Below are 27,812 nucleotides of genomic sequence, written 5' to 3'. Positions count from 1 at the left end.
TCCCTATCTGCTAGTTTTATTTGTTCCTTCCTATCTACTAATAGCGATCGTGGTAGTACAACTCTATCAACTAACTTTGCTTGGAACAACAACCAAACTACTACAAGAAATCCAAAACAAATTAAATAATAGTAAGCTTTTCCTTTACATTGCCTACGTATCTAGCATTAGCATTTTTACGTACCGTAAAGAACTCGCCTAACCCATCTCAGTCCCTGTCTGCTAGTCTTATTTAATGTTTGTTTTAATTTTTTAAGGTGTTTAAAAGGAAAACAAAATCCGGGTTTCGGACTTTTCCAGGTACAATATTTTGAAATCGAATTGAGATACTACAGGCTAGAAATTTTGAAAGAAGCCTCTTTATATATTGGGCTTATGAAGTTTTATGATGTTTCTAGATAGGACTTTGCTGAGTCAGTGCAGCTTAACTGCCCGCACGATATTTTGATTGAGGTTTACAATTAACGTGTTACATCTCATATTACATTTCTTACATAAAACATTTTAAAATTCTCTTCTGCTATTCTGTCTGCAGCCAGTTTCGTCCTGGATGGGACATAAGACACACGGACCAGGCAAGATGTCATCCGAAAGGGTTCCGGCCTGGGCCCTCCGTGGCCCGTAGGGGGTTTAGTGGGTAGTCCGCAAAGGAGTCCCATACTCCGTGCGCAAATGCATTACCCCTACGTAAAAAAAACTTATTTAAAAAGGTCAAAAATAGGATTTGAATCTACACTACCTCTAATTAGAACCAACGTTCAGGTTCGACGCTACAGACCGCGAGGCCAAAGGCTCTCCAAATTAAGAATCAATAACCATTGGTTTGGTCACTGCGACATCTTCAGGTGAAGTGTTGAGATAACCCCTAGTGTCTTAAAACCACCATATCCATACCTCTGTGTCATACAATACGGTTCTCCTTCCTATCTAAGTGAATACAAGATAGACCGGTGGCTTGTAGAATAGGATACTGATTGTAGATTTTATTGGATTTAATTAGCTTTGAATAAAAGTTCGTGTGCTACTAAATTATTTCATTCTTAACTTTTATTATTATAGGTTAAATTGGTTACCATTCTAAAACATGTCAATTTTTGGAAGACAGCTAGAAGAAAAATCACTGGATTTCATTAGAATTAATGATTTCAAGATTTTGACGGCTGTGCTTTTGTCAGACGTATTTGCACTCAGTATGTGGTTACTGTTAAAACTAGAACGAAAAAGTCGTCTACCGAGCGAAAAGTTTTTTTTGGGCTTGATTAACTATTACGAACGATGTAATAGTGAACAAGTCTATTTTTAAAATGGATTGTTATTAACTGTGGTCTGTGTACGATATTGATTGTCTTTTTGTGATTATTTCTTTTTATATTATTGTAAATAATTTTGTTGTGGAAACCACCGTATCCATAACACGGGTATTACACTCTTCTTTGTTTGAGGAGGTTTGTGAGAGAAACAGGAATTTACCAGATATCCAACCGTAGTTTTGTGTGTGTGTGTGTGTTTTGTGTTAGTTTAGTTATGTGTTGGGTTAGTTACTCACGTGAGGAAGATCAGATTGCAGATCTCTAAACGTAGTGCTGATATTTTGTATCTCTGGACGATGGCAAATGTCCGACAAAATCTTATTTCCTCCACAATATATTGTTCTCGTCGTGAAATAGGCTTTAACGAGGTTATCAGTGCAAGGTTTCCGATGACTTCAAACTTCTGTTGGTATTAAGGCCGGTATCGACAGTGCGAGGCTGCTCGCTGCAAATGCCTCTTGGCGAATGCTCGGCTTTGCCTCGGACTGTGGGTACCGGAGTTGCTCGCTATGAGGCGTTCGCGTCACACAATGTGAGTCGAGCCGTGTGCTTGTCGGTTTTAGAGCAGTGCTCAAAGGTGCCTCGCTCCGAGCTGTGCGTAAAGTGGATACCTGCGCTGTCTGCCTCGCACCGTAGAAGACACAATTCTGCACTGCAAACCAACAAACCTCCACAACGAAACTGTCATCATATATAATCATGAAATGATCAGACAATTAGTGAAGTGTTATGAAACCAAACGTTTACTGTAGGACTCGAAACACCCTGAATATTATAATAAAAACAAGAGAGAAGACTTGTGACGCGCAGTCAATTATAACCGATTTCGATAACTTTTTTTGACCCACCAAACGTCGCTTTTTCTGTTGTTTTTTCCTGGTAATCGTCGTCATCACAATAATATCAGCGGCAGCAACTTGCGCATTTCTAGAAAAAAATACATATTGTCCCGACTGTCTTCACTACGAATGCGGGTGGTTCGTGTGCTCGCAGTGAGCATTCGTGGTTACAACCTAGCTGCTAGCTGAAGAGCTCAGCCTGAGGCAGATGGCACGAGGCATTCGCAGCGAGCAGCCTCGCACTGTCGATACCGGCCTTTAGTGTCTTCCATATCATTCCAATCCTTTCTTATCAGTATTAATTCAACTTTTGTTTCCGTAAACGTTACTGTTAATGTAGATGAAGGACAAGATGTCCATACACGAAGATTAACTTACGATCGTTACTTTCTGTGTTACAGTGTTATTGGCGCAGGGGTCAAGCAACTCAGGTGGTAAAGTACCTGACGACGACCCTCAGTATTGTCATCACAGTTTTGGCATAACTCCTCTTGTCTCACTAGAACTGAGGGTCCCCAAGAAACTTGTCAATAACAACTGTCAATCTGTCGTCTTCACTGTCTACGCTATCTTCTCTGCTGTCATTTTCCTGCTGACACGATCGTTTCTTTTACGTTTCCTTAACATTCACTAGTTTGCACTATTTATCATTTAAATTTTTAATTTTTGTCTAAATGACAATACTAACTTTATTTAATTTTTTATCCGATTCCCTTGTCCACCCTTATTCTGCCTATCTTCATAGGCTGCTGGCCTGTGCGTGAAACTTGTCGTTAATAAGGAGGGAAGTCGTTACAGTACAAGGTCGATGGTATTGGAAGAAAAGGCAAAGGTCACAAATAGAATAAAATTGAACCTGCGCTATTTCTGATTCAACGTCTGACGTCTTAGACCGCTCGGTCATCAGCTCTACTCAGAGTAGATTATAATTATTCTCAATGAAACATAAATGAAAAAGTTGTGTATTAATATACTCATTGTAAGATTGACTTCATTTGCTCGAAACGTAAAGCAGAAGTATGTATGGGAATGGAAGAAGCTTGAATTTTGCAAATACTCGTAGACTCGGGAATTTTGCAAATTTGTTTTAGATGGGCAACGTGAGTTAATTTATACTATCACTAAATAACACAATACTGTCATACGCTCCGGGAACCTTAGTCTTAGAAATGTTCTATTAAACTATTCTTGCAAGGATCATTTCAAGCCTGAGATCACTATTTTCCATTGGAAGAAATTCCTTAACCCTTTACATAGTATGGTTAAAAACACAGCATCCTGACTATGTCCAGGTTAAATATGACACACATAATCTCGATGATTTTTAGCGTGTGTTTTTGTCTTTTTACCATAAATTTGACAAAAGACTATGAACGGGGGAACGCTTTTACTTTATTGTTTGCTGTAAAAACGAAATAATATTACTACTTCATTGTAAAAGCTAGTCTATTTTACTTTAATATTAACTTATTTAGGCCAAAATTGGAATTTAAAAATTTTAGATTACGCTCAATTTGACCTTCATAACGATTCAGAGATTGGCTGTACTAAAAATAGCTTTACCTCCCTGTAGTGCTTCAAAAGGTAAATTACCAAACTTTTAAATGCCTATTTCATTATAATAATTAGAGATAACTGCCGTATTTAAAGAGTATGTAAGAACGGTGCCCCATTAAAAGATTTTCATATAGACCTACGGTAAAATATAACATTACCCATGTTAAAAATCACCCTCCATACTGCCAAGCAAAGAGTTAATCCATCCACATCCATTCGTCTCCAATATATTCGTCATTAGAACCTATTCCTCGATGGCGGTAATTCTGGTATAGACCTGTGGTAAACCTCTCACACCACTAACTGCCGTGGGTACACACACCTCTAAACAAGCATTTAACACGTGAGTGATCATAATTTTATTTCATCGCACCAATAACGGAATCATGAACTATAAAAACAAATTTGTTTTAAGAATTTAATATATTCAATTCATTGATTTATCTAACTCAAGCTTCTATAAACTCAACTCGTAGTAAAAGGACAGAATAAACTATTTAGGGACCCACGTCAAACACTGTGATAGAATCTGCGTTGTACATGAACTCTTACACTGAAAGGCTAACTGTAAAAATCTTTCGACCTACTATACGAGGAGCTTACCTCATCTCAAATGTTTGAACTCCAGGTGCCACAAAAATATTTTAATATATTCAAAATGTTTGTATTATAAAGTCATGTTCGTTTAAGTAAGTTGTACCAAGATATTTAATCCTCTTTTTAGTTCAGCCGCGAGTCTGTATTTTGGTGTGAACTTAATCTTTATTATGTTAGTTATAAATTGTTCATTAGTACAAACTAATAAATGTATTGAATTTATTTGATGGTAAATAAACATTTTCAAAGTGAATTTAATTAAACAATACACCCTGGAGGTAAAACAGAGCCAGGATTGGCTAGTGAAGCGCGCAGTAGTATCTCTTAGTCAAGGGGCCAAGAGGTAATTGGCATTGCATTAGCATACAGCCTACTTTTTCTTGGAATCTATAGAGAAACTTCCGGAGGATATCTGTTGCAGCCGTTACAGTTTTTTGGAAGTCAATTTGGCAGGTATCAGAAGGGTTAAAATGGTAATTGTTTCTCGAGTATTTTTCTTACCTTGACAGACTTAAAACTAATTTTCAGGCACGTAAATAAATTTTAAATAAGCGTCTATGATAGGTACGTGTAATAGCCGTGGCAGTGGCAGTAGCTTCTCTTTCGTTTCAATAATCAATTTTTCATTTCTTGATTGATTGAAAAGGAGTGTGGTTCGTGTTCGATTATGAAGATAATTATTTTGCATTTAAATATTGTCAAGTAAGTGGAATATATATTTGGTATGTATAATTATTATATAGGACATGTTTTACTTCATATTTGTAATAAATTTCATGTTTGTATGTGTTAATTTCTTAAAATTTCAGCAATATATTATGGAACCTGTTCTGACGCCATCTTGGACCTATCTTTCACATGGTGAAATTTTCAATATTTATTGAAATACACGTTCATATAAGTTTTAAAACGTTTAAATACTTATACATCTACTTGACTATTATTATTACAATGAATTATACGTAAAAAATTAATTTCCTAGAAATTTTATTTTTTTTTAAATTTCACCTGGCGTTAAAAATTTTGATGGCACGAGTTGCAAAACATTGATTTGAATCAAAAATAGCTCTTGACATTTTTCGAGAAAATTAATATTAACTGAGATACAAGGACTTTTACGTAGCAAAATCTCTAAATAAGCCTAGACGTAAAGCGTGTATAGCCTACGTGTGTTTGTCGAAGGAAAATGGAATTAATAGTGTTTGGAAATGAAAAAGGACATGAAATAAAGATGATTGACCGATTTTGTTTTATACAATTATTTGTATTTTTTAGTTTATAGGATTTTCTCGGTTTTCACTTCGTTACGGAGTAAAATTTATTTAAGATGTCAAAAATTATTGGAAGGTATTTTCTTTTTAGTTTCTACACACTGTTTTAAGCAAAAAATGTTCTCATGTGTTTTAAAAAAAAATCAATATTTATTGAGATACAGGGTTGTGAAAAACATTTAAATGTTCACGTTCAGTTTCTTCGTCTAGTTGCCTAACGTTTATAGAAATATTATTTATTGGACTGATGGTCAGTTGTCTAAATCTAGGAGAAATATACACTGAAAGGTATTATAGTTTCATATTTTTAGCCCTTTTTATACCTCCCTTATTTGTTGCACAGACTTTCAAAGCTCAAAAGGGAGCAATCCGAATTCCACGAAATTTAAAATTTAACCAATCATGTAGACGCTATTTTTATTTTCAAATTTTGACAGTGAGAAGTATTTATAAAATGGAAGTTGTAACTCGAACTTATAAACGAATAAAGTGCATCCATTTATCTCCCATCATAACTATACTACACCTTATAGACATGCTTCACATGTACCAATACTCAAAACAACCTATTTTAAAACATCTGTCTATTAAAACAGTCAGCATTTATTTAATAAACTACCTTGAGCGTGAAGGGAGTTTCCTACATTAAAACTGTTAAAGAATATATGCTTCAAATTAAAAATTATACTTTTGATACATGTTATCCCAGTTCACCAGAAAAAAAATTAAGATGTGAAAATCCTACTTTACCTACTTTTACCTACGCTTTAACAGTGTTAAGTTATTTTTTATTTTTATTTAGTATTTATTGTTTGTATACAGTGACGAGACTTATAACAGTCCAATCTTCTATTGGGCTAATAAATCATTACATTTCATTTCCTACAGTAAACTTAGAGTGGCTGACAATCAATTTGTATTTTACGAGAAATTCCTCTATAAAAAAGAACTTCAAGAAAGCCAAGCTTATAAAGTAAAAAGTGGCTCAGCTCATAGGCTACCAGTATTATTTCAGACCAGTACAAACCTTTTCACACAATTATTTTCAAGCTGTCGGAGCTATCCTGAAACCTGTCTTGCATCGGTACTGAATGCTATTTCTCCGAGAGCGTCCCATATATGAACATCACACCCTATATGTTACAGCAGTGCCTTACACTACAGAGGACCCCGCCTACTACACCAAATACTTCCCCCTCTCGCGGTTTGCCCGCCTGCGTTTCCACATTCCAAGGCCACTGAGGACCAACAACCACTGGATCGCGGCCCTCAACATGTTCACACTTTGCGCCTTGCTTTACACACTTTTCGAAATAGCCCAAAAATTATTCGTCTCCTAGAAGTCACTTGTCAATAGCAAGTAAAGTATTTGATAAAAAGTCATCTGTGGTCTTTTGTACTATATTTATTGGTTTTTGTAATTATTTATTATATTATTGTTAAAATGTTGTAGAAGCTTTTTGTACATTTTAGCATAGTCTTTACCGTATTCTTGACACCATGAATGACACAACTGATTTTTGAATGCTCTGAACTTTAATGATATTGTTGAATATATTATTTTACTGTTCAAATTGAAAACACCTAGACGAAAAATCACTGAAATTCATTAAAGTAGACAATTTTACTAACAAAAATGAAGATACATCAGTGTTGTTTCAGACGCATTTGCACTCTGTTGTGTTTAAAGTTCAAACTAGAGCGAAAACAGTTGTTTATCGAGCAGGAAGTTGTTTTGGGTTTTGATTGACTATTGTTACCAATATAATGGTGAGCATGTGTATTTTTAAAGTGCATTGTTAGCAACTGTAGTCTGTGTACTATATTGATTTTTTGTATGTGATTATTTATTATATTATTGTTAAACATGTTGTTGTAGAAGTTTTTGTAAATTTTAGCATAGCTATTACCGTATTATTGACACCATAAATGACACAACTGATTTTTGAATGCTCTGAACTTTAATGATATTGTTGAATATATTATTTTACTGTTCAAATTGAAGACACCTAGACGAAAAATCACTGAAATTCATAAAAGTAGACAATTTTACTAACAAAAACGAAGATACATCAGTGTTGTTTCAGACGCATTTGCACTCTGTTGTGTTTAAAGTTCAAACTAGAGCGAAAAAAGTTGTTTATCGAGCGAGAAGTTGTTTTGGGTTTTGATTGACTATTGTTACCAATATAATGGTGAGCATGTGTATTTTTAAAGTGCATTGTTAGCAACTGTAGTCTGTGTAATATATTGATTTTTTGTATGTGACTATTTATTATATTATTGTTAAAATGTTGTTGTAGAAGTTTTTGTAAATTTTAGCATAGTTTTTACCGTATTATTGACACCATAAATGACACAACTGATTTTGAATGCTCTGATATTAATAATATTATTAAAAAAATATTATTTTACTGTTCAAATTGAAGACACCTAGATGAAAAATCACTAAAATTCATTAAAGCAGCTAATTTCAGGAACAAAAATAAAGATACATCAGTGTTGTTTTAGACGCATTTGCACTCTGCTGTGTTTTAAAGTTCAAACTAGAGCGAAAAAAAGATGTTTATCGAACGAGAAGTTGTTTTGGGGTTTGATTGACTATTGTTAACTTCATAACAGTGACCAAGTCTATTTTTAAAGTGGATTGTTAGCAAATGTGGTCTGTATACCATATTTATTGTTTTTTTGTAATTATTTATTATATTAATGTAAATAATGTTGGTGTAGAAGTTTTTGTCAATATTGTAGGATAGTTTTTACCGTAATCTTGTCACCATGACTGACACAACTGATTTTTGAATGCTCTGAACTTTAATGATATTGTTGAATATATTATTTTACTGTTCAAATTGAAAACACCTAGACGAAAAATCACTGAAATTCATTAAAGTAGACAATTTTACAAACAAAAATGAAGGATACATCAGTGTTGTTTCAGACGCATTTTGCACTCTGTTGTGTTTAAAGTTCAAACTAGAGCGAAAACAGTTGTTTATCGAGCAGGAAGTTGTTTTGGGTTTTGATTGACTATTGTTACCAATATAATGGTGAGCATGTGTATTTTTAAAGTGCATTGTTAGCAACTGTAGTCTGTGTACTATATTGATTTTTTGTATGTGATTATTTATTATATTATTGTTAAACATGTTGTTGTAGAAGTTTTTGTAAATTTTAGCATAGCTATTACCGTATTATTGACACCATAAATGACACAACTGATTTTTGAATGCTCTGAACTTTAATGATATTGTTGAATATATTATTTTACTGTTCAAATTGAAGGACACCTAGACGAAAAAATCACTGAAATTCATAAAAGTAGACAATTTTACTAACAAAAACGAAGATACATCAGTGTTGTTTTCAGACGCATTTGCACTCTGTTGTGTTTTAAAAGTTCAAACTAGAGCGAAAAAAGTTGTTTATCGAGCGAGAAGTTGTTTTGGGTTTTGATTGACTATTGTTACCAATATAATGGTGAGCATGTGTATTTTTAAAGTGCATTGTTAGCAACTGTAGTCTGTGTACTATATTGATTTTTTGTATGTGATTATTTATTATATTATTGTTAAACATGTTGTTGTAGAAGTTTTTGTAAATTTTAGCATAGCTATTACCGTATTATTGACACCATAAAATGACACAACTGATTTTTGAATGCTCTGGAAAACTTTTAATGATATTGTTGAATATATTATTTTACTGTTCAAATTGAAGACACCTAGACGAAAAATCACTGAAATTCATAAAAGTAGACAATTTTACTAACAAAAACGAAGATACATCAGTGTTGTTTCAGACGCATTTGCACTCTGTTGTGTTTAAAGTTCAAACTAGAGCGAAAAAAAGTTGTTTATCGGGCGAGAAGTTGTTTTGGGTTTTGATTGACTATTGTTACCAATATAATGGTGAGCATGTGTATTTTTAAAGTGCATTGTTAGCAACTGTAGTCTGTGTAATATATTGATTTTTTGTATGTGACTATTTATTATATTATTGTTAAAAATGTTGTTGTAGAAGTTTTTGTAAATTTTAGCATAGTTTTTACCGTATTATTGACACCATAAATGACACAACTGATTTTGAATGCTCTGATATTAATAATATTATTAAAAATATTATTTTACTGTTCAAATTGAAGACACCTAGATGAAAAATCACTAAAAATTCATTAAAGCAGCTAATTTCAGGAACAAAAATAAAGATACATCAGTGTTGTTTTAGACGCATTTGCACTCTGCTGTGTTTAAAGTTCAAACTAGAGCGAAAAAAGATGTTTATCGAACGAGAAGTTGTTTTGGGGTTTGATTGACTATTTTTAACTTCATAACAGTGAACAAGTCTATTTTTAAAGTGGATTGTTAGCAAATGTGGTCTGTATACCATATTTATTGTTTTTTTTGTAATTATTTATTATATTATTGTAAATAATGTTGGTGTAGAAGTTTTTGTCAATATTGTAGGATAGTTTTTTACCGTAATCTTGTCACCATGACTGACACAACTGATTTTGATTGCTCTGAATTTAATATTAAATTAATGTAGAACCTATTGTTTTACAGTTTACATTGTAAACCGGATATGAAATGAGTTACACCTCTGTCCCTATCTGCTAGTTTTATTTGTTCCTTCCTATCTACTAATAGCGATCGTGGTAGTTACAACTCTATCAACTAACTTTGCTTGGAACAACAACCAAACTACTACAAGAAATCCAAAACAAATTAAATAATAGTAAGCTTTTCCTTTACATTGCCTACGTATCTAGCATTAGCATTTTTACGTACCGTAAAGAACTCGCCTAACCCATCTCAGTCCCTGTCTGCTAGTCTTATTTAATGTTTGTTTTAATTTTTTAAGGTGTTTAAAAGGAAAACAAAATCCGGGTTTCGGACTTTTCCAGGTACAATATTTTGAAATCGAATTGAGATACTACAGGCTAGAAATTTTTGAAAAGAAGCCTCTTTATATATTGGGCTTATGAAGTTTTATGATGTTTCTAGATAGGACTTTGCTGAGTCAGTGCAGCTTAACTGCCCGCACGATATTTTGATTGAGGTTTACAATTAACGTGTTACATCTCATATTACATTTCTTACATAAAACATTTTTAAAATTCTCTTCTGCTATTCTGTCTGCAGCCAGTTTCGTCCTGGATGGGACATAAGACACACGGACCAGGCAAGATGTCATCCGAAAGGGTTCCGGCCTGGGCCCTCCGTGGCCCGTAGGGGGTTTAGTGGGTAGTCCGCAAAGGAGTCCCATACTCCGTGCGCAAATGCATTACCCCTACGTAAAAAAAACTTATTTAAAAAGGTCAAAAATAGGATTTGAATCTACACTACCTCTAATTAGAACCAACGTTCAGGTTCGACGCTACAGACCGCGAGGCCAAAGGCTCTCCAAATTAAGAATCAATAACCATTGGTTTGGTCACTGCGACATCTTCAGGTGAAGTGTTGAGATAACCCCTAGTGTCTTTAAAACCACCATATCCATACCTCTGTGTCATACAATACGGTTCTCCTTCCTATCTAAGTGAATACAAGATAGACCGGTGGCTTGTAGAATAGGATACTGATTGTAGATTTTATTGGATTTAATTAGCTTTGAATAAAAGTTCGTGTGCTACTAAATTATTTCATTCTTAACTTTTATTATTATAGGTTAAATTGGTTACCATTCTAAAACATGTCAATTTTTGGAAGACAGCTAGAAGAAAAATCACTGGATTTCATTAGAATTAATGATTTCAAGATTTTGACGGCTGTGCTTTTGTCAAACAGGAATTTACCAGATATCCAACCGTAGTTTTGTGTGTGTGTGTGTGTGTTTTGTGTTAGTTTAGTTATGTGTTGGGTTAGTTACTCACGTGAGGAAGATCAGATTGCAGATCTCTAAACGTAGTGCTGATATTTTGTATCTCTGGACGATGGCAAATGTCCGACAAAATCTTATTTCCTCCACAATATATTGTTCTCGTCGTGAAATAGGCTTTAACGAGGTTATCAGTGCAAGGTTTCCGATGACTTCAAACTTCTGTTGGTATTAAGGCCGGTATCGACAGTGCGAGGCTGCTCGCTGCAAATGCCTCTTGGCGAATGCTCGGCTTTGCCTCGGACTGTGGGTACCGGAGTTGCTCGCTATGAGGCGTTCGCGTCACACAATGTGAGTCGAGCCGTGTGCTTGTCGGTTTTAGAGCAGTGCTCAAAGGTGCCTCGCTCCGAGCTGTGCGTAAAGTGGATACCTGCGCTGTCTGCCTTCGCACCGTAGAAGACACAATTCTGCACTGCAAACCAACAAACCTCCACAACGAAACTGTCATCATATATAATCATGAAATGATCAGACAATTAGTGAAGTGTTATGAAACCAAACGTTTACTGTAGGACTCGAAACACCCTGAATATTATAATAAAAACAAGAGAGAAGACTTGTGACGCGCAGTCAATTATAACCGATTTCGATAACTTTTTTTGACCCACCAAACGTCGCTTTTTCTGTTGTTATTTCCTGGTAATCGTCCGTCATCACAATAATATCAGCGGCAGCAACTTGCGCATTTCTAGAAAAAAATACATATTGTCCCGACTGTCTTCACTACGAATGCGGGTGGTTCGTGTGCTCGCAGCATGTGAGCATTCGTGGTTACAACCTAGCTGCTAGCTGAAGAGCTCAGCCTGAGGCAGATGGCACGAGGCATTCGCAGCGAGCAGCCTCGCACTGTCGATACCGGCCTTTAGTGTCTTCCATATCATTCCAATCCTTTCTTATCAGTATTAATTCAACTTTTGTTTCCGTAAACGTTACTGTTAATGTAGATGAAGGACAAGATGTCCATACACGAAGATTAACTTACGATCGTTACTTTCTGTGTTACAGTGTTATTGGCGCAGGGGTCAAGCAACTCAGGTGGTAAAGTACCTGACGACGACCCTCAGTATTGTCATCACAGTTTTGGCATAACTCCTCTTGTCTCACTAGAACTGAGGGTCCCCAAGAAACTTGTCAATAACAACTGTCAAATCTGTCGTCTTCAACTGTCTACGCTATCTTCTCTGCTGTCATTTTCCTGCTGACACGATCGTTTCTTTTACGTTTCCTTAAACATTCACTAGTTTGCACTATTTATCATTTAAATTTTTAATTTTTGTCTAAATGACAATACTAACTTTATTTAATTTTTTATCCGATTCCCTTGTCCACCCTTATTCTGCCTATCTTCATAGGCTGCTGGCCTGTGCGTGAAACTTGTCGTTAATAAGGAGGGAAGTCGTTACAGTACAAGGTCGATGGTATTGGAAGAAAAGGCAAAGGTCACAAATAGAATTGAACCTGCGCTATTTCTGATTCAACGTCCTGACGTCTTAGACCGCTCGGTCATCAGCTCTACTCAGAGTAGATTATAATTATTCTCAATGAAACATAAATGAAAAAGTTGTGTATTAATATACTCATTGTAAGATTGACTTCATTTGCTCGAAACGTAAAGCAGAAGTATGTATGGGAATGGAAGAAGCTTGAATTTTGCAAATACTCGTAGACTCGGGAAATTTTGCAAATTTGTTTTAGATGGGCAACGTGAGTTAATTTATACTATCACTAAATAACACAATACTGTCATACGCTCCGGGAACCTTAGTCTTAGAAATGTTCTATTAAACTATTCTTGCAAGGATCATTTCAAGCCTGAGATCACTATTTTCCATTGGAAGAAATTCCTTAACCCTTTACATAGTATGGTTAAAAACACAGCATCCTGACTATGTCCAGGTTAAATATGACACACATAATCTCGATGATTTTTAGCGTGTGTTTTTGTCTTTTTACCATAAATTTGACAAAAGACTATGAACGGGGGAACGCTTTTTACTTTATTGTTTGCTGTAAAAACGAAATAATATTACTACTTCATTGTAAAAGCTAGTCTATTTTACTTTAATATTAACTTATTTAGGCCAAAATTGGAATTTAAAAATTTTAGATTACGCTCAATTTGACCTTCATAACGATTCAGTAAATTACCAAACTTTTAAATGCCTATTTCATTATAATAATTAGAGATAACTGCCGTATTTAAAGAGTATGTAAGAACGGTGCCCCATTAAAAGATTTTCATATAGACCTACGGTAAAATATAACATTACCCATGTTTAAAAATCACCCTCCATACTGCCAAGCAAAGAGTTAATCCATCCACATCCATTCGTCTCCAATATATTCGTCATTAGAACCTATTCCTCGATGGCGGTAATTCTGGTATAGACCTGTGGTAAACCTCTCACACCACTAACTGCCGTGGGTACACACACCTCTAAACAAGCATTTAACACGTGAGTGATCATAATTTTATTTCATCGCACCAATAACGGAATCATGAACTATAAAAACAAATTTGTTTTAAGAATTTAATATATTCAATTCATTGATTTATCTAACTCAAGCTTCTATAAACTCAACTCGTAGTAAAAGGACAGAATAAACTATTTAGGGGACCCACGTCAAACACTGTGATAGAATCTGCGTTGTACATGAACTCTTACACTGAAAGGCTAACTGTAAAAATCTTTCGACCTACTATACGAGGAGCTTACCTCATCTCAAATGTTTGAACTCCAGGTGCCACAAAAATATTTTAATATATTCAAAATGTTTGTATTATAAAGTCATGTTCGTTTAAGTAAGTTGTACCAAGATATTTAATCCTCTTTTTAGTTCAGCCGCGAGTCTGTATTTTGGTGTGAACTTAATCTTTATTATGTTAGTTATAAATTGTTCATTAGTACAAACTAATAAATGTATTGAATTTATTTGATGGTAAATAAACATTTTCAAAGTGAATTTAATTAAACAATACACCCTGGAGGTAAAACAGAGCCAGGATTGGCTAGTGAAGCGCGCAGTAGTATCTCTTAGTCAAGGGGCCAAGAGGTAATTGGCATTGCATTAGCATACAGCCTACTTTTTCTTGGAATCTATAGAGAAACTTCCGGAGGATATCTGTTGCAGCCGTTACAGTTTTTTGGAAGTCAATTTGGCAGGTATCAGAAGGGTTTAAAATGGTAATTGTTTCTCGAGTATTTTTCTTACCTTGACAGACTTAAAACTAATTTTCAGGCACGTAAATAAATTTTAAATAAGCGTCTATGATAGGTACGTGTAATAGCCGTGGCAGTGGCAGTAGCTTCTCTTTCGTTTCAATAATCAATTTTTCATTTCTTGATTGATTGAAAAGGAGTGTGGTTCGTGTTCGATTATGAAGATAATTATTTTGCATTTAAATATTGTCAAGTAAGTGGAATATATATTTGGTATGTATAATTATTATATAGGACATGTTTTACTTCATATTTGTAATAAATTTCATGTTTGTATGTGTTAATTTCTTAAAATTTCAGCAATATATTATGGAACCTGTTCTGACGCCATCTTGGACCTATCTTTCACATGGTGAAATTTTCAATATTTATTGAAATACACGTTCATATAAGTTTTAAAACGTTTAAATACTTATACATCTACTTGACTATTATTTATTACAATGAATTATACGTAAAAAATTAATTTCCTAGAAATTTTATTTTTTTTTAAATTTCACCTGGCGTTAAAAATTTTTGATGGCACGAGTTGCAAAACATTGATTTGAATCAAAAATAGCTCTTGACATTTTTCGAGAAAATTAATATTAACTGAGATACAAGGACTTTTACGTAGCAAAATCTCTAAATAAGCCTAGACGTAAAGCGTGTATAGCCTACGTGTGTTTGTCGAAGGAAAATGGAATTAATAGTGTTTGGAAATGAAAAAGGACATGAAATAAAGATGATTGACCGATTTTGTTTTATACAATTATTTGTATTTTTTAGTTTATAGGATTTTCTCGGTTTTCACTTCGTTACGGAGTAAAAATTTATTTAAGATGTCAAAAATTATTGGAAGGTATTTTCTTTTTAGTTTCTACACACTGTTTTAAGCAAAAAATGTTTCTCATGTGTTTTAAAAAAAAAATCAATATTTATTGAGATACAGGGTTGTGAAAAACATTTAAATGTTCACGTTCAGTTTCTTCGTCTAGTTGCCTAACGTTTATAGAAATATTATTTATTGGACTGATGGTCAGTTGTCTAAATCTAGGAGAAATATACACTGAAAGGTATTATAGTTTCATATTTTTAGCCCTTTTTATACCTCCCTTATTTGTTGCACAGACTTTCAAAGCTCAAAAGGGAGCAATCCGAATTCCACGAAATTTAAAATTTAACCAATCATGTAGACGCTATTTTTATTTTCAAATTTTGACAGTGAGAAGTATTTATAAAATGGAAGTTGTAACTCGAACTTATAAACGAATAAAGTGCATCCATTTATCTCCCATCATAACTATACTACACCTTATAGACATGCTTCACATGTACCAATACTCAAAACAACCTATTTTAAAAACATCTGTCTATTAAAACAGTCAGCATTTATTTAATAAACTACCTTGAGCGTGAAGGGAGTTTCCTACATTAAAACTGTTAAAGAATATATGCTTCAAATTAAAAAATTATACTTTTGATACATGTTATCCCAGTTCACCAGAAAAAAAATTAAGATGTGAAAATCCTACTTTACCTACTTTTACCTACGCTTTAACAGTGTTAAGTTATTTTTTATTTTTATTTAGTATTTATTGTTTGTATACAGTGACGAGACTTATAACAGTCCAATCTTCTATTGGGCTAATAAATCATTACATTTCATTTCCTACAGTAAACTTAGAGTGGCTGACAATCAATTTGTATTTTACGAGAAATTCCTCTATAAAAAAGAACTTCAAGAAAGCCAAGCTTATAAAGTAAAAAGTGGCTCAGCTCATAGGCTACCAGTATTATTTCAGACCAGTACAAACCTTTTCACACAATTATTTTCAAGCTGTCGGAGCTATCCTGAAACCTGTCTTGCATCGGTACTGAATGCTATTTCTCCGAGAGCGTCCCATATATGAACATCACACCCTATATGTTACAGCAGTGCCTTACACTACAGAGGACCCCGCCTACTACACCAAATACTTCCCCCTCTCGCGGTTTGCCCGCCTGCGTTTCCACATTCCAAGGCCACTGAGGACCAACAACCACTGGATCGCGGCCCTCAACATGTTCACACTTTGCGCCTTGCTTTACACACTTTTCGAAATAGCCCAAAAATTATTCGTCTCCTAGAAGTCACTTGTCAATAGCAAGTAAAGTATTTGATAAAAAGTCATCTGTGGTCTTTTGTACTATATTTATTGGTTTTTGTAATTATTTATTATATTATTGTTAAAATGTTGTAGAAGCTTTTGTACATTTTAGCATAGTCTTTTACCGTATTCTTGACACCATGAATGACACAACTGATTTTTGAATGCTCTGAACTTTAATGATATTGTTGAATATATTATTTTACTGTTCAAATTGAAAACACCTAGACGAAAAATCACTGAAATTCATTAAAGTAGACAATTTTACTAACAAAAATGAAGATACATCAGTGTTGTTTCAGACGCATTTGCACTCTGTTGTGTGTTTAAAGTTCAAACTAGAGCGAAAAACAGTTGTTTATCGAGCAGGAAGTTGTTTTTGGGTTTTGATTGACTATTGTTACCAATATAATGGTGAGCATGTGTATTTTTAAAGTGCATTGTTAGCAACTGTAGTCTGTGTACTATATTGATTTTTTGTATGTGATTATTTATTATATTATTGTTAAACATGTTGTTGTAGAAGTTTTTGTAAATTTTAGCATAGCTATTACCGTATTATTGACACCATAAATGACACAACTGATTTTTGAATGCTCTGAACTTTAATGATATTGTTGAATATATTATTTTACTGTTCAAATTGAAGACACCTAGACGAAAAATCACTGAAATTCATAAAAGTAGACAATTTTACTAACAAAAACGAAGATACATCAGTGTTGTTTCAGACGCATTTGCACTCTGTTGTGTTTAAAGTTCAAACTAGAGCGAAAAAAGTTGTTTATCGAGCGAGAAGTTGTTTTGGGTTTTTGATTGACTATTGTTACCAATATAATGGTGAGCATGTGTATTTTTAAAGTGCATTGTTAGCAACTGTAGTCTGTGTACTATATTGATTTTTTGTATGTGATTATTTATTATATTATTGTTAAACATGTTGTTGTAGAAGTTTTTGTAAATTTTAGCATAGCTATTACCGTATTATTGACACCATAAATGACACAACTGATTTTTGAATGCTCTGAACTTTAATGATATTGTTGAATATATTATTTTACTGTTCAAATTGAAGACACCTAGACGAAAAATCACTGAAATTCATAAAAGTAGACAATTTTACTAACAAAAACGAAGATACATCAGTGTTGTTTCAGACGCATTTGCACTCTGTTGTGTTTAAAGTTCAAACTAGAGCGAAAAAAGTTGTTTATCGAGCGAGAAGTTGTTTTGGGTTTTGATTGACTATTGTTACCAATATAATGGTGAGCATGTGTATTTTTAAAGTGCATTGTTAGCAACTGTAGTCTGTGTAATATATTGATTTTTTGTATGTGACTATTTATTATATTATTGTTAAAAATGTTGTTGTAGAAGTTTTTGTAAATTTTAGCATAGTTTTTACCGTATTATTGACACCATAAATGACACAACTGATTTTGAATGCTCTGATATTAATAATATTATTAAAAATATTATTTTACTGTTCAAATTGAAGACACCTAGATGAAAAATCACTAAAATTCATTAAAGCAGCTAATTTCAGGAACAAAAATAAAGATACATCAGTGTTGTTTTAGACGCATTTGCACTCTGCTGTGTTTAAAGTTCAAACTAGAGCGAAAAAAGATGTTTATCGAACGAGAAGTTGTTTTGGGGTTTGATTGACTATTGTTAACTTCATAACAGTGACCAAGTCTATTTTTAAAGTGGATTGTTAGCAAATGTGGTCTGTATACCATATTTATTGTTTTTTTGTAATTATTTATTATATTAATGTAAATAATGTTGGTGTAGAAGTTTTTGTCAATATTGTAGGATAGTTTTTTTTTACCGTAATCTTGTCACCATGACTGACACAACTGATTTTTGAATGCTCTGAACTTTAATGATATTGTTGAATATATTATTTTACTGTTCAAATTGAAAACACCTAGACGAAAAAATCACTGAAATTCATTAAAGTAGACAATTTTACAAACAAAAATGAAGATACATCAGTGTTGTTTCAGACGCATTTGCACTCTGTTGTGTTTAAAGTTCAAACTAGAGCGAAAACAGTTGTTTATCGAGCAGGAAGTTGTTTTGGGTTTTGATTGGACTATTGTTACCAATATAATGGTGAGCATGTGTATTTTTAAAGTGCATTGTTAGCAACTGTAGTCTGTGTACTATATTGATTTTTTGTATGTGATTATTTATTATATTATTGTTAAACATGTTGTTGTAGAAGTTTTTGTAAATTTTAGCATAGCTATTACCGTATTATTGACACCATAAATGACACAACTGATTTTTGAATGCTCTGAACTTTAATGATATTGTTGAATATATTATTTTACTGTTCAAATTGAAGACACCTAGACGAAAAAATCACTGAAATTCATAAAAGTAGACAATTTTACTAACAAAAACGAAGATACATCAGTTGTTGTTTCAGACGCATTTGCACTCTGTTGTGTTTAAAGTTCAAACTAGAGCGAAAAAAGTTGTTTATCGAGCGAGAAGTTGTTTTGGGTTTTGATTGACTATTGTTACCAATATAATGGTGAGCATGTGTATTTTTTAAAGTGCATTGTTAGCAACTGTAGTCCTGTGTACTATATTGATTTTTTGTATGTGATTATTTATTATATTATTGTTAAACATGTTGTTGTAGAAGTTTTTGTAAATTTTAGCATAGCTATTACCGTTTTATTGACACCCATAAATGACACAACTGATTTTTGAATGCTCTGAACTTTAATGATATTGTTGAATATATTATTTTACTGTTCAAATTGAAGACACCTAGACGAAAAATCACTGAAATTCATAAAAAGTAGACAATTTTACTAACAAAAACGAAGATACATCAGTGTTGTTTCAGACGCATTTGCACTCTGTTGTGTTTAAAGTTCAAACTAGAGCGAAAAAAGTTGTTTATCGGGCGAGAAGTTGTTTTGGGTTTTTGATTGACTATTGTTACCAATATAATGGTGAGCATGTGTATTTTTAAAGTGCATTGTTAGCAACTGTAGTCTGTGTAATATATTGATTTTTTGTATGTGACTATTTATTATATTATTGTTAAAAATGTTGTTGTAGAAGTTTTTGTAAATTTTAGCATAGTTTTTACCGTATTATTGACACCATAAATGACACAACTGATTTTGAATGCTCTGATATTAATAATATTATTAAAAATATTATTTTACTGTTCAAATTGAAGACACCTAGATGAAAAATCACTAAAATTCATTAAAGCAGCTAATTTCAGGAACAAAAATAAAGATACATCAGTGTTGTTTTTAGACGCATTTGCACTCTGCTGTGTTTAAAGTTCAAAACTAGAGCGAAAAAAGATGTTTATCGAACGAGAAGTTGTTTTGGGGTTTGATTGACTATTTTTAACTTCATAACAGTGAACAAGTCTATTTTTAAAGTGGATTGTTAGCAAATGTGGTCTGTATACCATATTTATTGTTTTTTTGTTAATTATTTATTATATTATTGTAAATAATGTTGGTGTAGAAGTTTTTGTCAATATTGTAGGATAGTTTTTACCGTAATCTTGTCACCATGACTGACACAACTGATTTTGATTGCTCTGAATTTAATATTAAATTAATGTAGAACCTATTGTTTTACAGTTTACATTGTAAACCGGATATGAAATGAGTACAAACCCTCTGTCCCTATCTGCTAGTTTTATTTGTTCCTTCCTATCTACTAATAGCGATCGTGGTAGTACAACTCTAATCAACTAACTTTGCTTGGAACAACAACCAAACTACTACAAGAAATCCAAAACAAATTAAATAATAGTAAGCTTTTCCTTTACATTGCCTACGTATCTAGCATTAGCATTTTTACGTACCGTAAAGAACTCGCCTAACCCATCTCAGTCCCTGTCTGCTAGTCTTATTTAATGTTTGTTTTAATTTTTTTAAGGTGTTTAAAAGGAAAACAAAAATCCGGGTTTCGGACTTTTCCAGGTACAATATTTTGAAATCGAATTGAGATACTACAGGCTAGAAATTTTGAAAGAAGCCTCTTTATATATTGGGCTTATGAAGTTTTTATGATGTTTCTAGATAGGACTTTGCTGAGTCAGTGCAGCTTAACTGCCCGCACGATATTTTGATTGAGGTTTACAATTAACGTGTTACATCTCATATTACATTTCTTACATAAAACATTTTAAAATTCTCTTCTGCTATTCTGTCTGCAGCCAGTTTCGTCCTGGATGGGACATAAGACACACGGACCAGGCAAGATGTCATCCGAAAGGGTTTCCGGCCTGGGCCCTCCGTGGCCCGTAGGGGGTTTTAGTGGGTAGTCCGCAAAGGAGTCCCATACTCCGTGCGCAAATGCATTACCCCTACGTAAAAAAAAACTTATTTTAAAAAGGTCAAAAATAGGATTTGAATCTACACTACCTCTAATTAGAAACCAACGTTCAGGTTCGACGCTACAGACCGCGAGGCCAAAGGCTCTCCAAATTAAGAATCAATAACCATTGGTTTGGTCACTGCGACATCTTCAGGTGAAGTGTTGAGATAAACCCCTAGTGTCTTAAAACCACCATATCCATACCTCTGTGTCATACAATACGGTTCTCCTTCCTATCTAAGTGAATACAAGATAGACCGGTGGCTTGTAGAATAGGATACTGATTGTAGATTTTATTGGATTTAATTAGCTTTGAATAAAAGTTCGTGTGCTACTAAATTATTTCATTCTTAACTTTTTAAATTATTATTATAGGTTAAATTGGTTACCATTCTAAAACATGTCAATTTTTGGAAGACAGCTAGAAGAAAAATCACTGGATTTCATTAGAATTAATGATTTCAAGATTTTGACGGCTGTGCTTTTGTCAAACAGGAATTTACCAGATATCCAACCGTAGTTTTGTGTGTGTGTGTGTGTTTTTGTGTTAGTTTAGTTATGTGTTGGGTTAGTTACTCACGTGAGGAAGATCAGATTGCAGATCTCTAAACGTAGTGCTGATATATTTTGTATCTCTGGACGATGGCAAATGTCCGACAAAATCTTATTTCCTCCACAATATATTGTTCTCGTCGTGAAATAGGCTTTAACGAGGTTATCAGTGCAAGGTTTTCCGATGACTTCAAACTTCTGTTGGTATTAAGGCCGGTATCGACAGTGCGAGGCTGCTCGCTGCAAATGCCTCTTGGCGAATGCTCGGCTTTGCCTCGGACTGTGGGTACCGGAGTTGCTCGCTATGAGGCGTTCGCGTCACACAATGTGAGTCGAGCCGTGTGCTTGTCGGTTTTAGAGCAGTGCTCAAAGGTGCCTCGCTCCGAGCTGTGCGTAAAGTGGATACCTGCGCTGTCTGCCTCGCACCGTAGAAGACACAATTCTGCACTGCAAACCAACAAACCTCCACAACGAAACTGTCATCATATATAATCATGAAATGATCAGACAATTAGTGAAGTGTTATGAAACCAAACGTTTACTGTAGGACTCGAAACACCCTGAATATTATAATAAAAACAAGAGAGAAGACTTGTGACGCGCAGTCAATTATAACCGATTTCGATAACTTTTTTTGACCCACCAAACGTCGCTTTTTCTGTTGTTATTTCCTGGTAATCGTCGTCATCACAATAATATCAGCGGCAGCAACTTGCGCATTTCTAGAAAAAAAATACATATTGTCCCGACTGGTCTTCACTACGAATGCGGGTGGTTCGTGTGCTCGCAGTGAGCATTCGTGGTTACAACCTAGCTGCTAGCTGAAGAGCTCAGCCTGAGGCAGATGGCACGAGGCATTCGCAGCGAGCAGCCTCGCACTGTCGATACCGGCCTTTAGTGTCTTCCATATCATTCCAATCCTTTCTTATCAGTATTAATTCAACTTTTGTTTCCGTAAACGTTACTGTTAATGTAGATGAAGGACAAGATGTCCATACACGAAGATTAACTTACGATCGTTACTTTCTGTGTTACAGTGTTATTGGCGCAGGGGTCAAGCAACTCAGGTGGTAAAGTACCTGACGACGACCCTCAGTATTGTCATCACAGTTTTGGCATAACTCCTCTTGTCTCACTAGAACTGAGGGTCCCCAAGAAACTTGTCAATAACAACTGTCAATCTGTCGTCTTCACTGTCTACGCTATCTTCTCTGCTGTCATTTTCCTGCTGACACGATCGTTTCTTTTACGTTTCCTTAACATTCACTAGTTTGCACTATTTATCATTTAAATTTTTAATTTTTGTCTAAATGACAATACTAACTTTATTTAATTTTTTATCCGATTCCCTTGTCCACCCTTATTCTGCCTATCTTCATAGGCTGCTGGCCTGTGCGTGAAACTTGTCGTTAATAAGGAGGGAAGTCGTTACAGTACAAGGTCGATGGTATTGGAAGAAAAGGCAAAGGTCACAAATAGAATTGAACCTGCGCTATTTCTGATTCAACGTCTGACGTCTTAGACCGCTCGGTCATCAGCTCTACTCAGAGTAGATTATAATTATTCTCAATGAAACATAAATGAAAAAGTTGTGTATTAATATACTCATTGTAAGATTGACTTCATTTGCTCGAAACGTAAAAGCAGAAGTATGTATGGGAATGGAAGAAGCTTGAATTTTGCAAATACTCGTAGACTCGGGAATTTTGCAAATTTGTTTTAGATGGGCAACGTGAGTTAATTTATACTATCACTAAATAACACAATACTGTCATACGCTCCGGGAACCTTAGTCTTAGAAATGTTCTATTAAACTATTCTTGCAAGGATCATTTCAAGCCTGAGATCACTATTTTCCATTGGAAGAAATTCCTTAACCCTTTACATAGTATGGTTAAAAACACAGCATCCTGACTATGTCCAGGTTAAATATGACACACATAATCTCGATGATTTTTAGCGTGTGTTTTTTGTCTTTTTACCATAAATTTGACAAAAGACTATGAACGGGGGAACGCTTTTACTTTATTGTTTGCTGTAAAAACGAAATAATATTACTACTTCATTGTAAAAGCTAGTCTATTTTACTTTAATATTAACTTATTTAGGCCAAAATTGGAATTTAAAAATTTTAGATTACGCTCAATTTGACCTTCATAACGATTCAGTAAATTACCAAACTTTTAAATGCCTATTTCATTATAATAATTAGAGATAACTGCCGTATTTAAAGAGTATGTAAGAACGGTGCCCCATTAAAAGATTTTCATATAGACCTACGGTAAAATATAACATTACCCATGTTAAAAATCACCCTCCATACTGCCAAGCAAAGAGTTAATCCATCCACATCCATTCGTCTCCAATATATTCGTCATTAGAACCTTATTCCTCGATGGCGGTAATTCTGGTATAGAACCTGTGGTAAACCTCTCACACCACTAACTGCCGTGGGGTACACACACCTCTAAACAAGCATTTAACACGTGAGTGATCATAATTTTTATTTCATCGCACCAATAACGGAATCATGAACTATAAAAACAAATTTGTTTTAAGAATTTAATATATTCAATTCATTGATTTATCTAACTCAAGCTTCTATAAACTCAACTCGTAGTAAAAGGACAGAATAAACTATTTAGGGACCCACGTCAAACACTGTGATAGAATCTGCGTTGTACATGAACTCTTACACTGAAAGGCTAACTGTAAAAATCTTTCGACCTACTATACGAGGAGCTTACCTCATCTCAAATGTTTGAACTCCAGGTGCCACAAAAATATTTTAATATATTCAAAATGTTTGTATTATAAAGTCATGTTTCGTTTAAAGTAAGTTGTACCAAGATATTTAATCCTCTTTTTAGTTCAGCCGCGAGTCTGTATTTTGGTGTGAACTTAATCTTTATTATGTTAGTTATAAATTGTTCATTAGTACAAACTAATAAATGTATTGAATTTATTTGATGGTAAAATAAACATTTTCAAAGTGAATTTAATTAAACCAATACACCCTGGAGGTAAAACAGAGCCAGGATTGGCTAGTGAAGCGCGCAGTAGTATCTCTTAGTCAAGGGGCCAAGAGGTAATTGGCATTGCATTAGCATACAGCCTACTTTTTTCTTGGAATCTATAGAGAAACTTCCGGAGGATATCTGTTGCAGCCGTTACAGTTTTTTGGAAGGTCAATTTGGCAGGTATCAGAAGGGTTAAAATGGTAATTGTTTCTCGAGTATTTTTCTTACCTTGACAGACTTAAAACTAATTTTCAGGCACGTAAATAAATTTTAAATAAGCGTCTATGATAGGTACGTGTAATAGCCGTGGCAGTGGCAGTAGCTTCTCTTTCGTTTCAATAATCAATTTTTCATTTCTTGATTGATTGAAAAGGAGTGTGGTTCGTGTTCGATTAATGAAGATAATTATTTTGCATTTAAATATTGTCAAGTAAGTGGAATATATATTTGGTATGTATAATTATTATATAGGACATGTTTTTACTTCATATTTGTAATAAATTTCATGTTTGTATTGTGTTAATTTCTTAAAATTTCAGCAATATATTATGGAACCTGTTCTGACGCCATCTTGGACCTATCTTTCACCATGGTGAAATTTTTCAATATTTATTGAAATACACGTTCATATAAGTTTTAAAACGTTTAAATACTTATACATCTACTTGACTATTATTAATTACAATGAATTATACGTAAAAAATTAATTTCCTAGAAATTTTATTTTTTTTTTAAATTTCACCTGGCGTTAAAAATTTTGATGGCACGAGTTTGCAAAACATTGATTTGAATCAAAAATAGCTCTTGACATTTTTCGAGAAAATTAATATTAACTGAGATACAAGGACTTTTACGTAGCAAAAATCTCTAAATAAGCCTAGACGTAAAGCGTGTATAGCCTACGTGTGTTTGTCGAAGGAAAAATGGAATTAATAGTGTTTGGGAAATGAAAAAGGACATGAAATAAAGATGATTGACCGATTTTGTTTTATACAATTATTTGTATTTTTTAGTTTATAGGATTTTCTCGGTTTTCACTTCGTTACGGAGTAAAATTTATTTAAGATGTCAAAAATTATTGGAAGGTATTTTCTTTTTAGTTTCTACACACTGTTTTAAGCAAAAAATGTTCTCATGTTGTTTTAAAAAAAAATCAATATTTATTGAGATACAGGGTTGTGAAAAACATTTAAATGTTCACGTTCAGTTTCTTCGTCTAGTTGCCTAACGTTTATATAAGAAATATTATTTATTGGACTGATGGTCAGTTGTCTAAAATCTAGGAGAAATATACACTGAAAGGTATTATAGTTTCATATTTTTAGCCCTTTTTATACCTCCCTTATTTGTTGCACAGACTTTCAAAGCTCAAAAGGGAGCAATCCGAATTCCACGAAATTTAAAATTTAACCAATCATGTAGACGCTATTTTTATTTTCAAATTTTGACAGTGAGAAGTATTTATAAAATGGAAGTTGTAACTCGAACTTATAAACGAATAAAGTGCATCCATTTATCTCCCAACATAACTATACTACACCTTATAGACATGCTTCACATGTACCAATACTCAAAACAACCTATTTTAAAAACATCTGTCTATTAAAACAGTCAGCATTTATTTAATAAACTACCTTGAGCGTGAAGGGAGTTTCCTACATTAAAACTGTTAAAGAATATATGCTTCAAATTAAAAATTATACTTTTGATACATGTTATCCCAGTTCACCAGAAAAAAAAATTAAGATGTGAAAATCCTACTTTACCTACTTTTACCTACGCTTTAACAGTGTTAAGTTATTTTTTATTTTTATTTAGTATTTATTGTTTGTATACAGTGACGAGACTTATAACAGCTCCAATCTTCTATTGGGCTAATAAATCATTACAATTTCATTTCCTACAGTAAACTTAGAGTGGCTGACAATCAATTTGTATTTTACGAGAAATTCCTCTATAAAAAAGAACTTCAAGAAAGCCAAGCTTATAAAGTAAAAAGTGGCTCAGCTCATAGGCTACCAGTATTATTTCAGACCAGTACAAACCTTTTCACACAAATTATTTTCAAGCTGTCGGAGCTATCCTGAAACCTGTCTTGCATCGGTACTGAATGCTATTTCTCCGAGAAGCGTCCCATATATGAACATCACACCCTATATGTTACAGCAGTGGCCTTACACTACAGAGGACCCCGCCTACTACACCAAATACTTCCTCCCTCTCGCGGTTTGCCCGCCTGCGTTTCCACATTCCAAGGCCACTGAGGACCAACAACCACTGGATCGCGGCCCTCAACATGTTCACACTTTGCGCCTTGCTTTACACACTTTTCGAAATAGCCCAAAAATTATTCGTCTCCTAGAAGTCACATTGTCAATAGCAAGTAAAGTATTTGATAAAAAGTGCAATTTTTTTCATTGTTTGATATCTTATTGGTCTACTTGTAATTATTTATATAAGTTAGGTAAAGTGGTAAAAATGTACATTTTAGCATAGTCCTTTATACTGGCACGACTTAAGTTATTAGTTTTACTCCAATAAAAATTGACCAATATTCGTATATACTTGATCTTTTGAGCCCTCTTTCACTTCTAATTGAATGTTGTGATTGTATTATGGATTTTACAGTTCAAATTTATATACAAGTAAAACCAGAAAATCAATTACATTTCCTAAAATGTATTATACTATAAAATGAGTAAATTTCCAAATCCTGGAGCTTTACCATTCTTATCCACTGTATAATTATTGATTTTAGAATGTGTCGCTGGTGTCCTGTAAACGGATATATTTATATATTTCTAAGTGAATATTTGTCCAAAAGGTTATGGTACGTAAAGTCAGTTCTCAGCAAATCATATTTTAGTTTATCTACTAATAAAAATTTAATGAATGAGTCTGCTATATCACAAAGTTTATTATTGTAGTCTTTACCATGATTAATCTGTTTTATATTATTTAGTTGGTCTTGTCCTCAAATAAACGAAGTTTTCACTGATGTTGTACATTTCCTTGTCAAGATTAAAAATTTTGTTTTCGTAATAACGCTCTCTTTATTGCAT

The 27,812-nt window shown here is 33.7% G+C and overlaps 1 protein-coding gene across 10 annotated transcripts in view; it reads left to right on the top strand.

The window, feature by feature from the left end:
* LOC124358030 overlaps nucleotides 1–27,812 on the top strand; it is a 93,538-nt gene that overhangs the window by 22,763 nt on the left and 42,963 nt on the right. The window contains exon 3 of one of the 10 annotated variants that reach the window (XM_046810289.1): nucleotides 6,721–6,941. The exons of 7 other annotated variants lie outside the window; for them this stretch is intronic. In XM_046810289.1, the coding sequence (XP_046666245.1) occupies nucleotides 6,721–6,914 (194 nt within the window). In that variant the 3' untranslated portion in view covers nucleotides 6,915–6,941. Of the gene's footprint in view, nucleotides 1–2,550; nucleotides 2,852–6,720; nucleotides 6,942–27,812 lie in introns of those variants that run through there. 2 more of the 10 variants (XM_046810291.1, XM_046810286.1) reach the window with 2 other exon arrangements.

The sequence above is a fragment of the Homalodisca vitripennis genome, chromosome 3, assembly GCF_021130785.1.
Source record: "Homalodisca vitripennis isolate AUS2020 chromosome 3, UT_GWSS_2.1, whole genome shotgun sequence".
Taxonomy (NCBI): domain Eukaryota; kingdom Metazoa; phylum Arthropoda; class Insecta; order Hemiptera; family Cicadellidae; genus Homalodisca; species Homalodisca vitripennis.
This window is presented reverse-complemented; position numbering and strand designations above follow the sequence as displayed.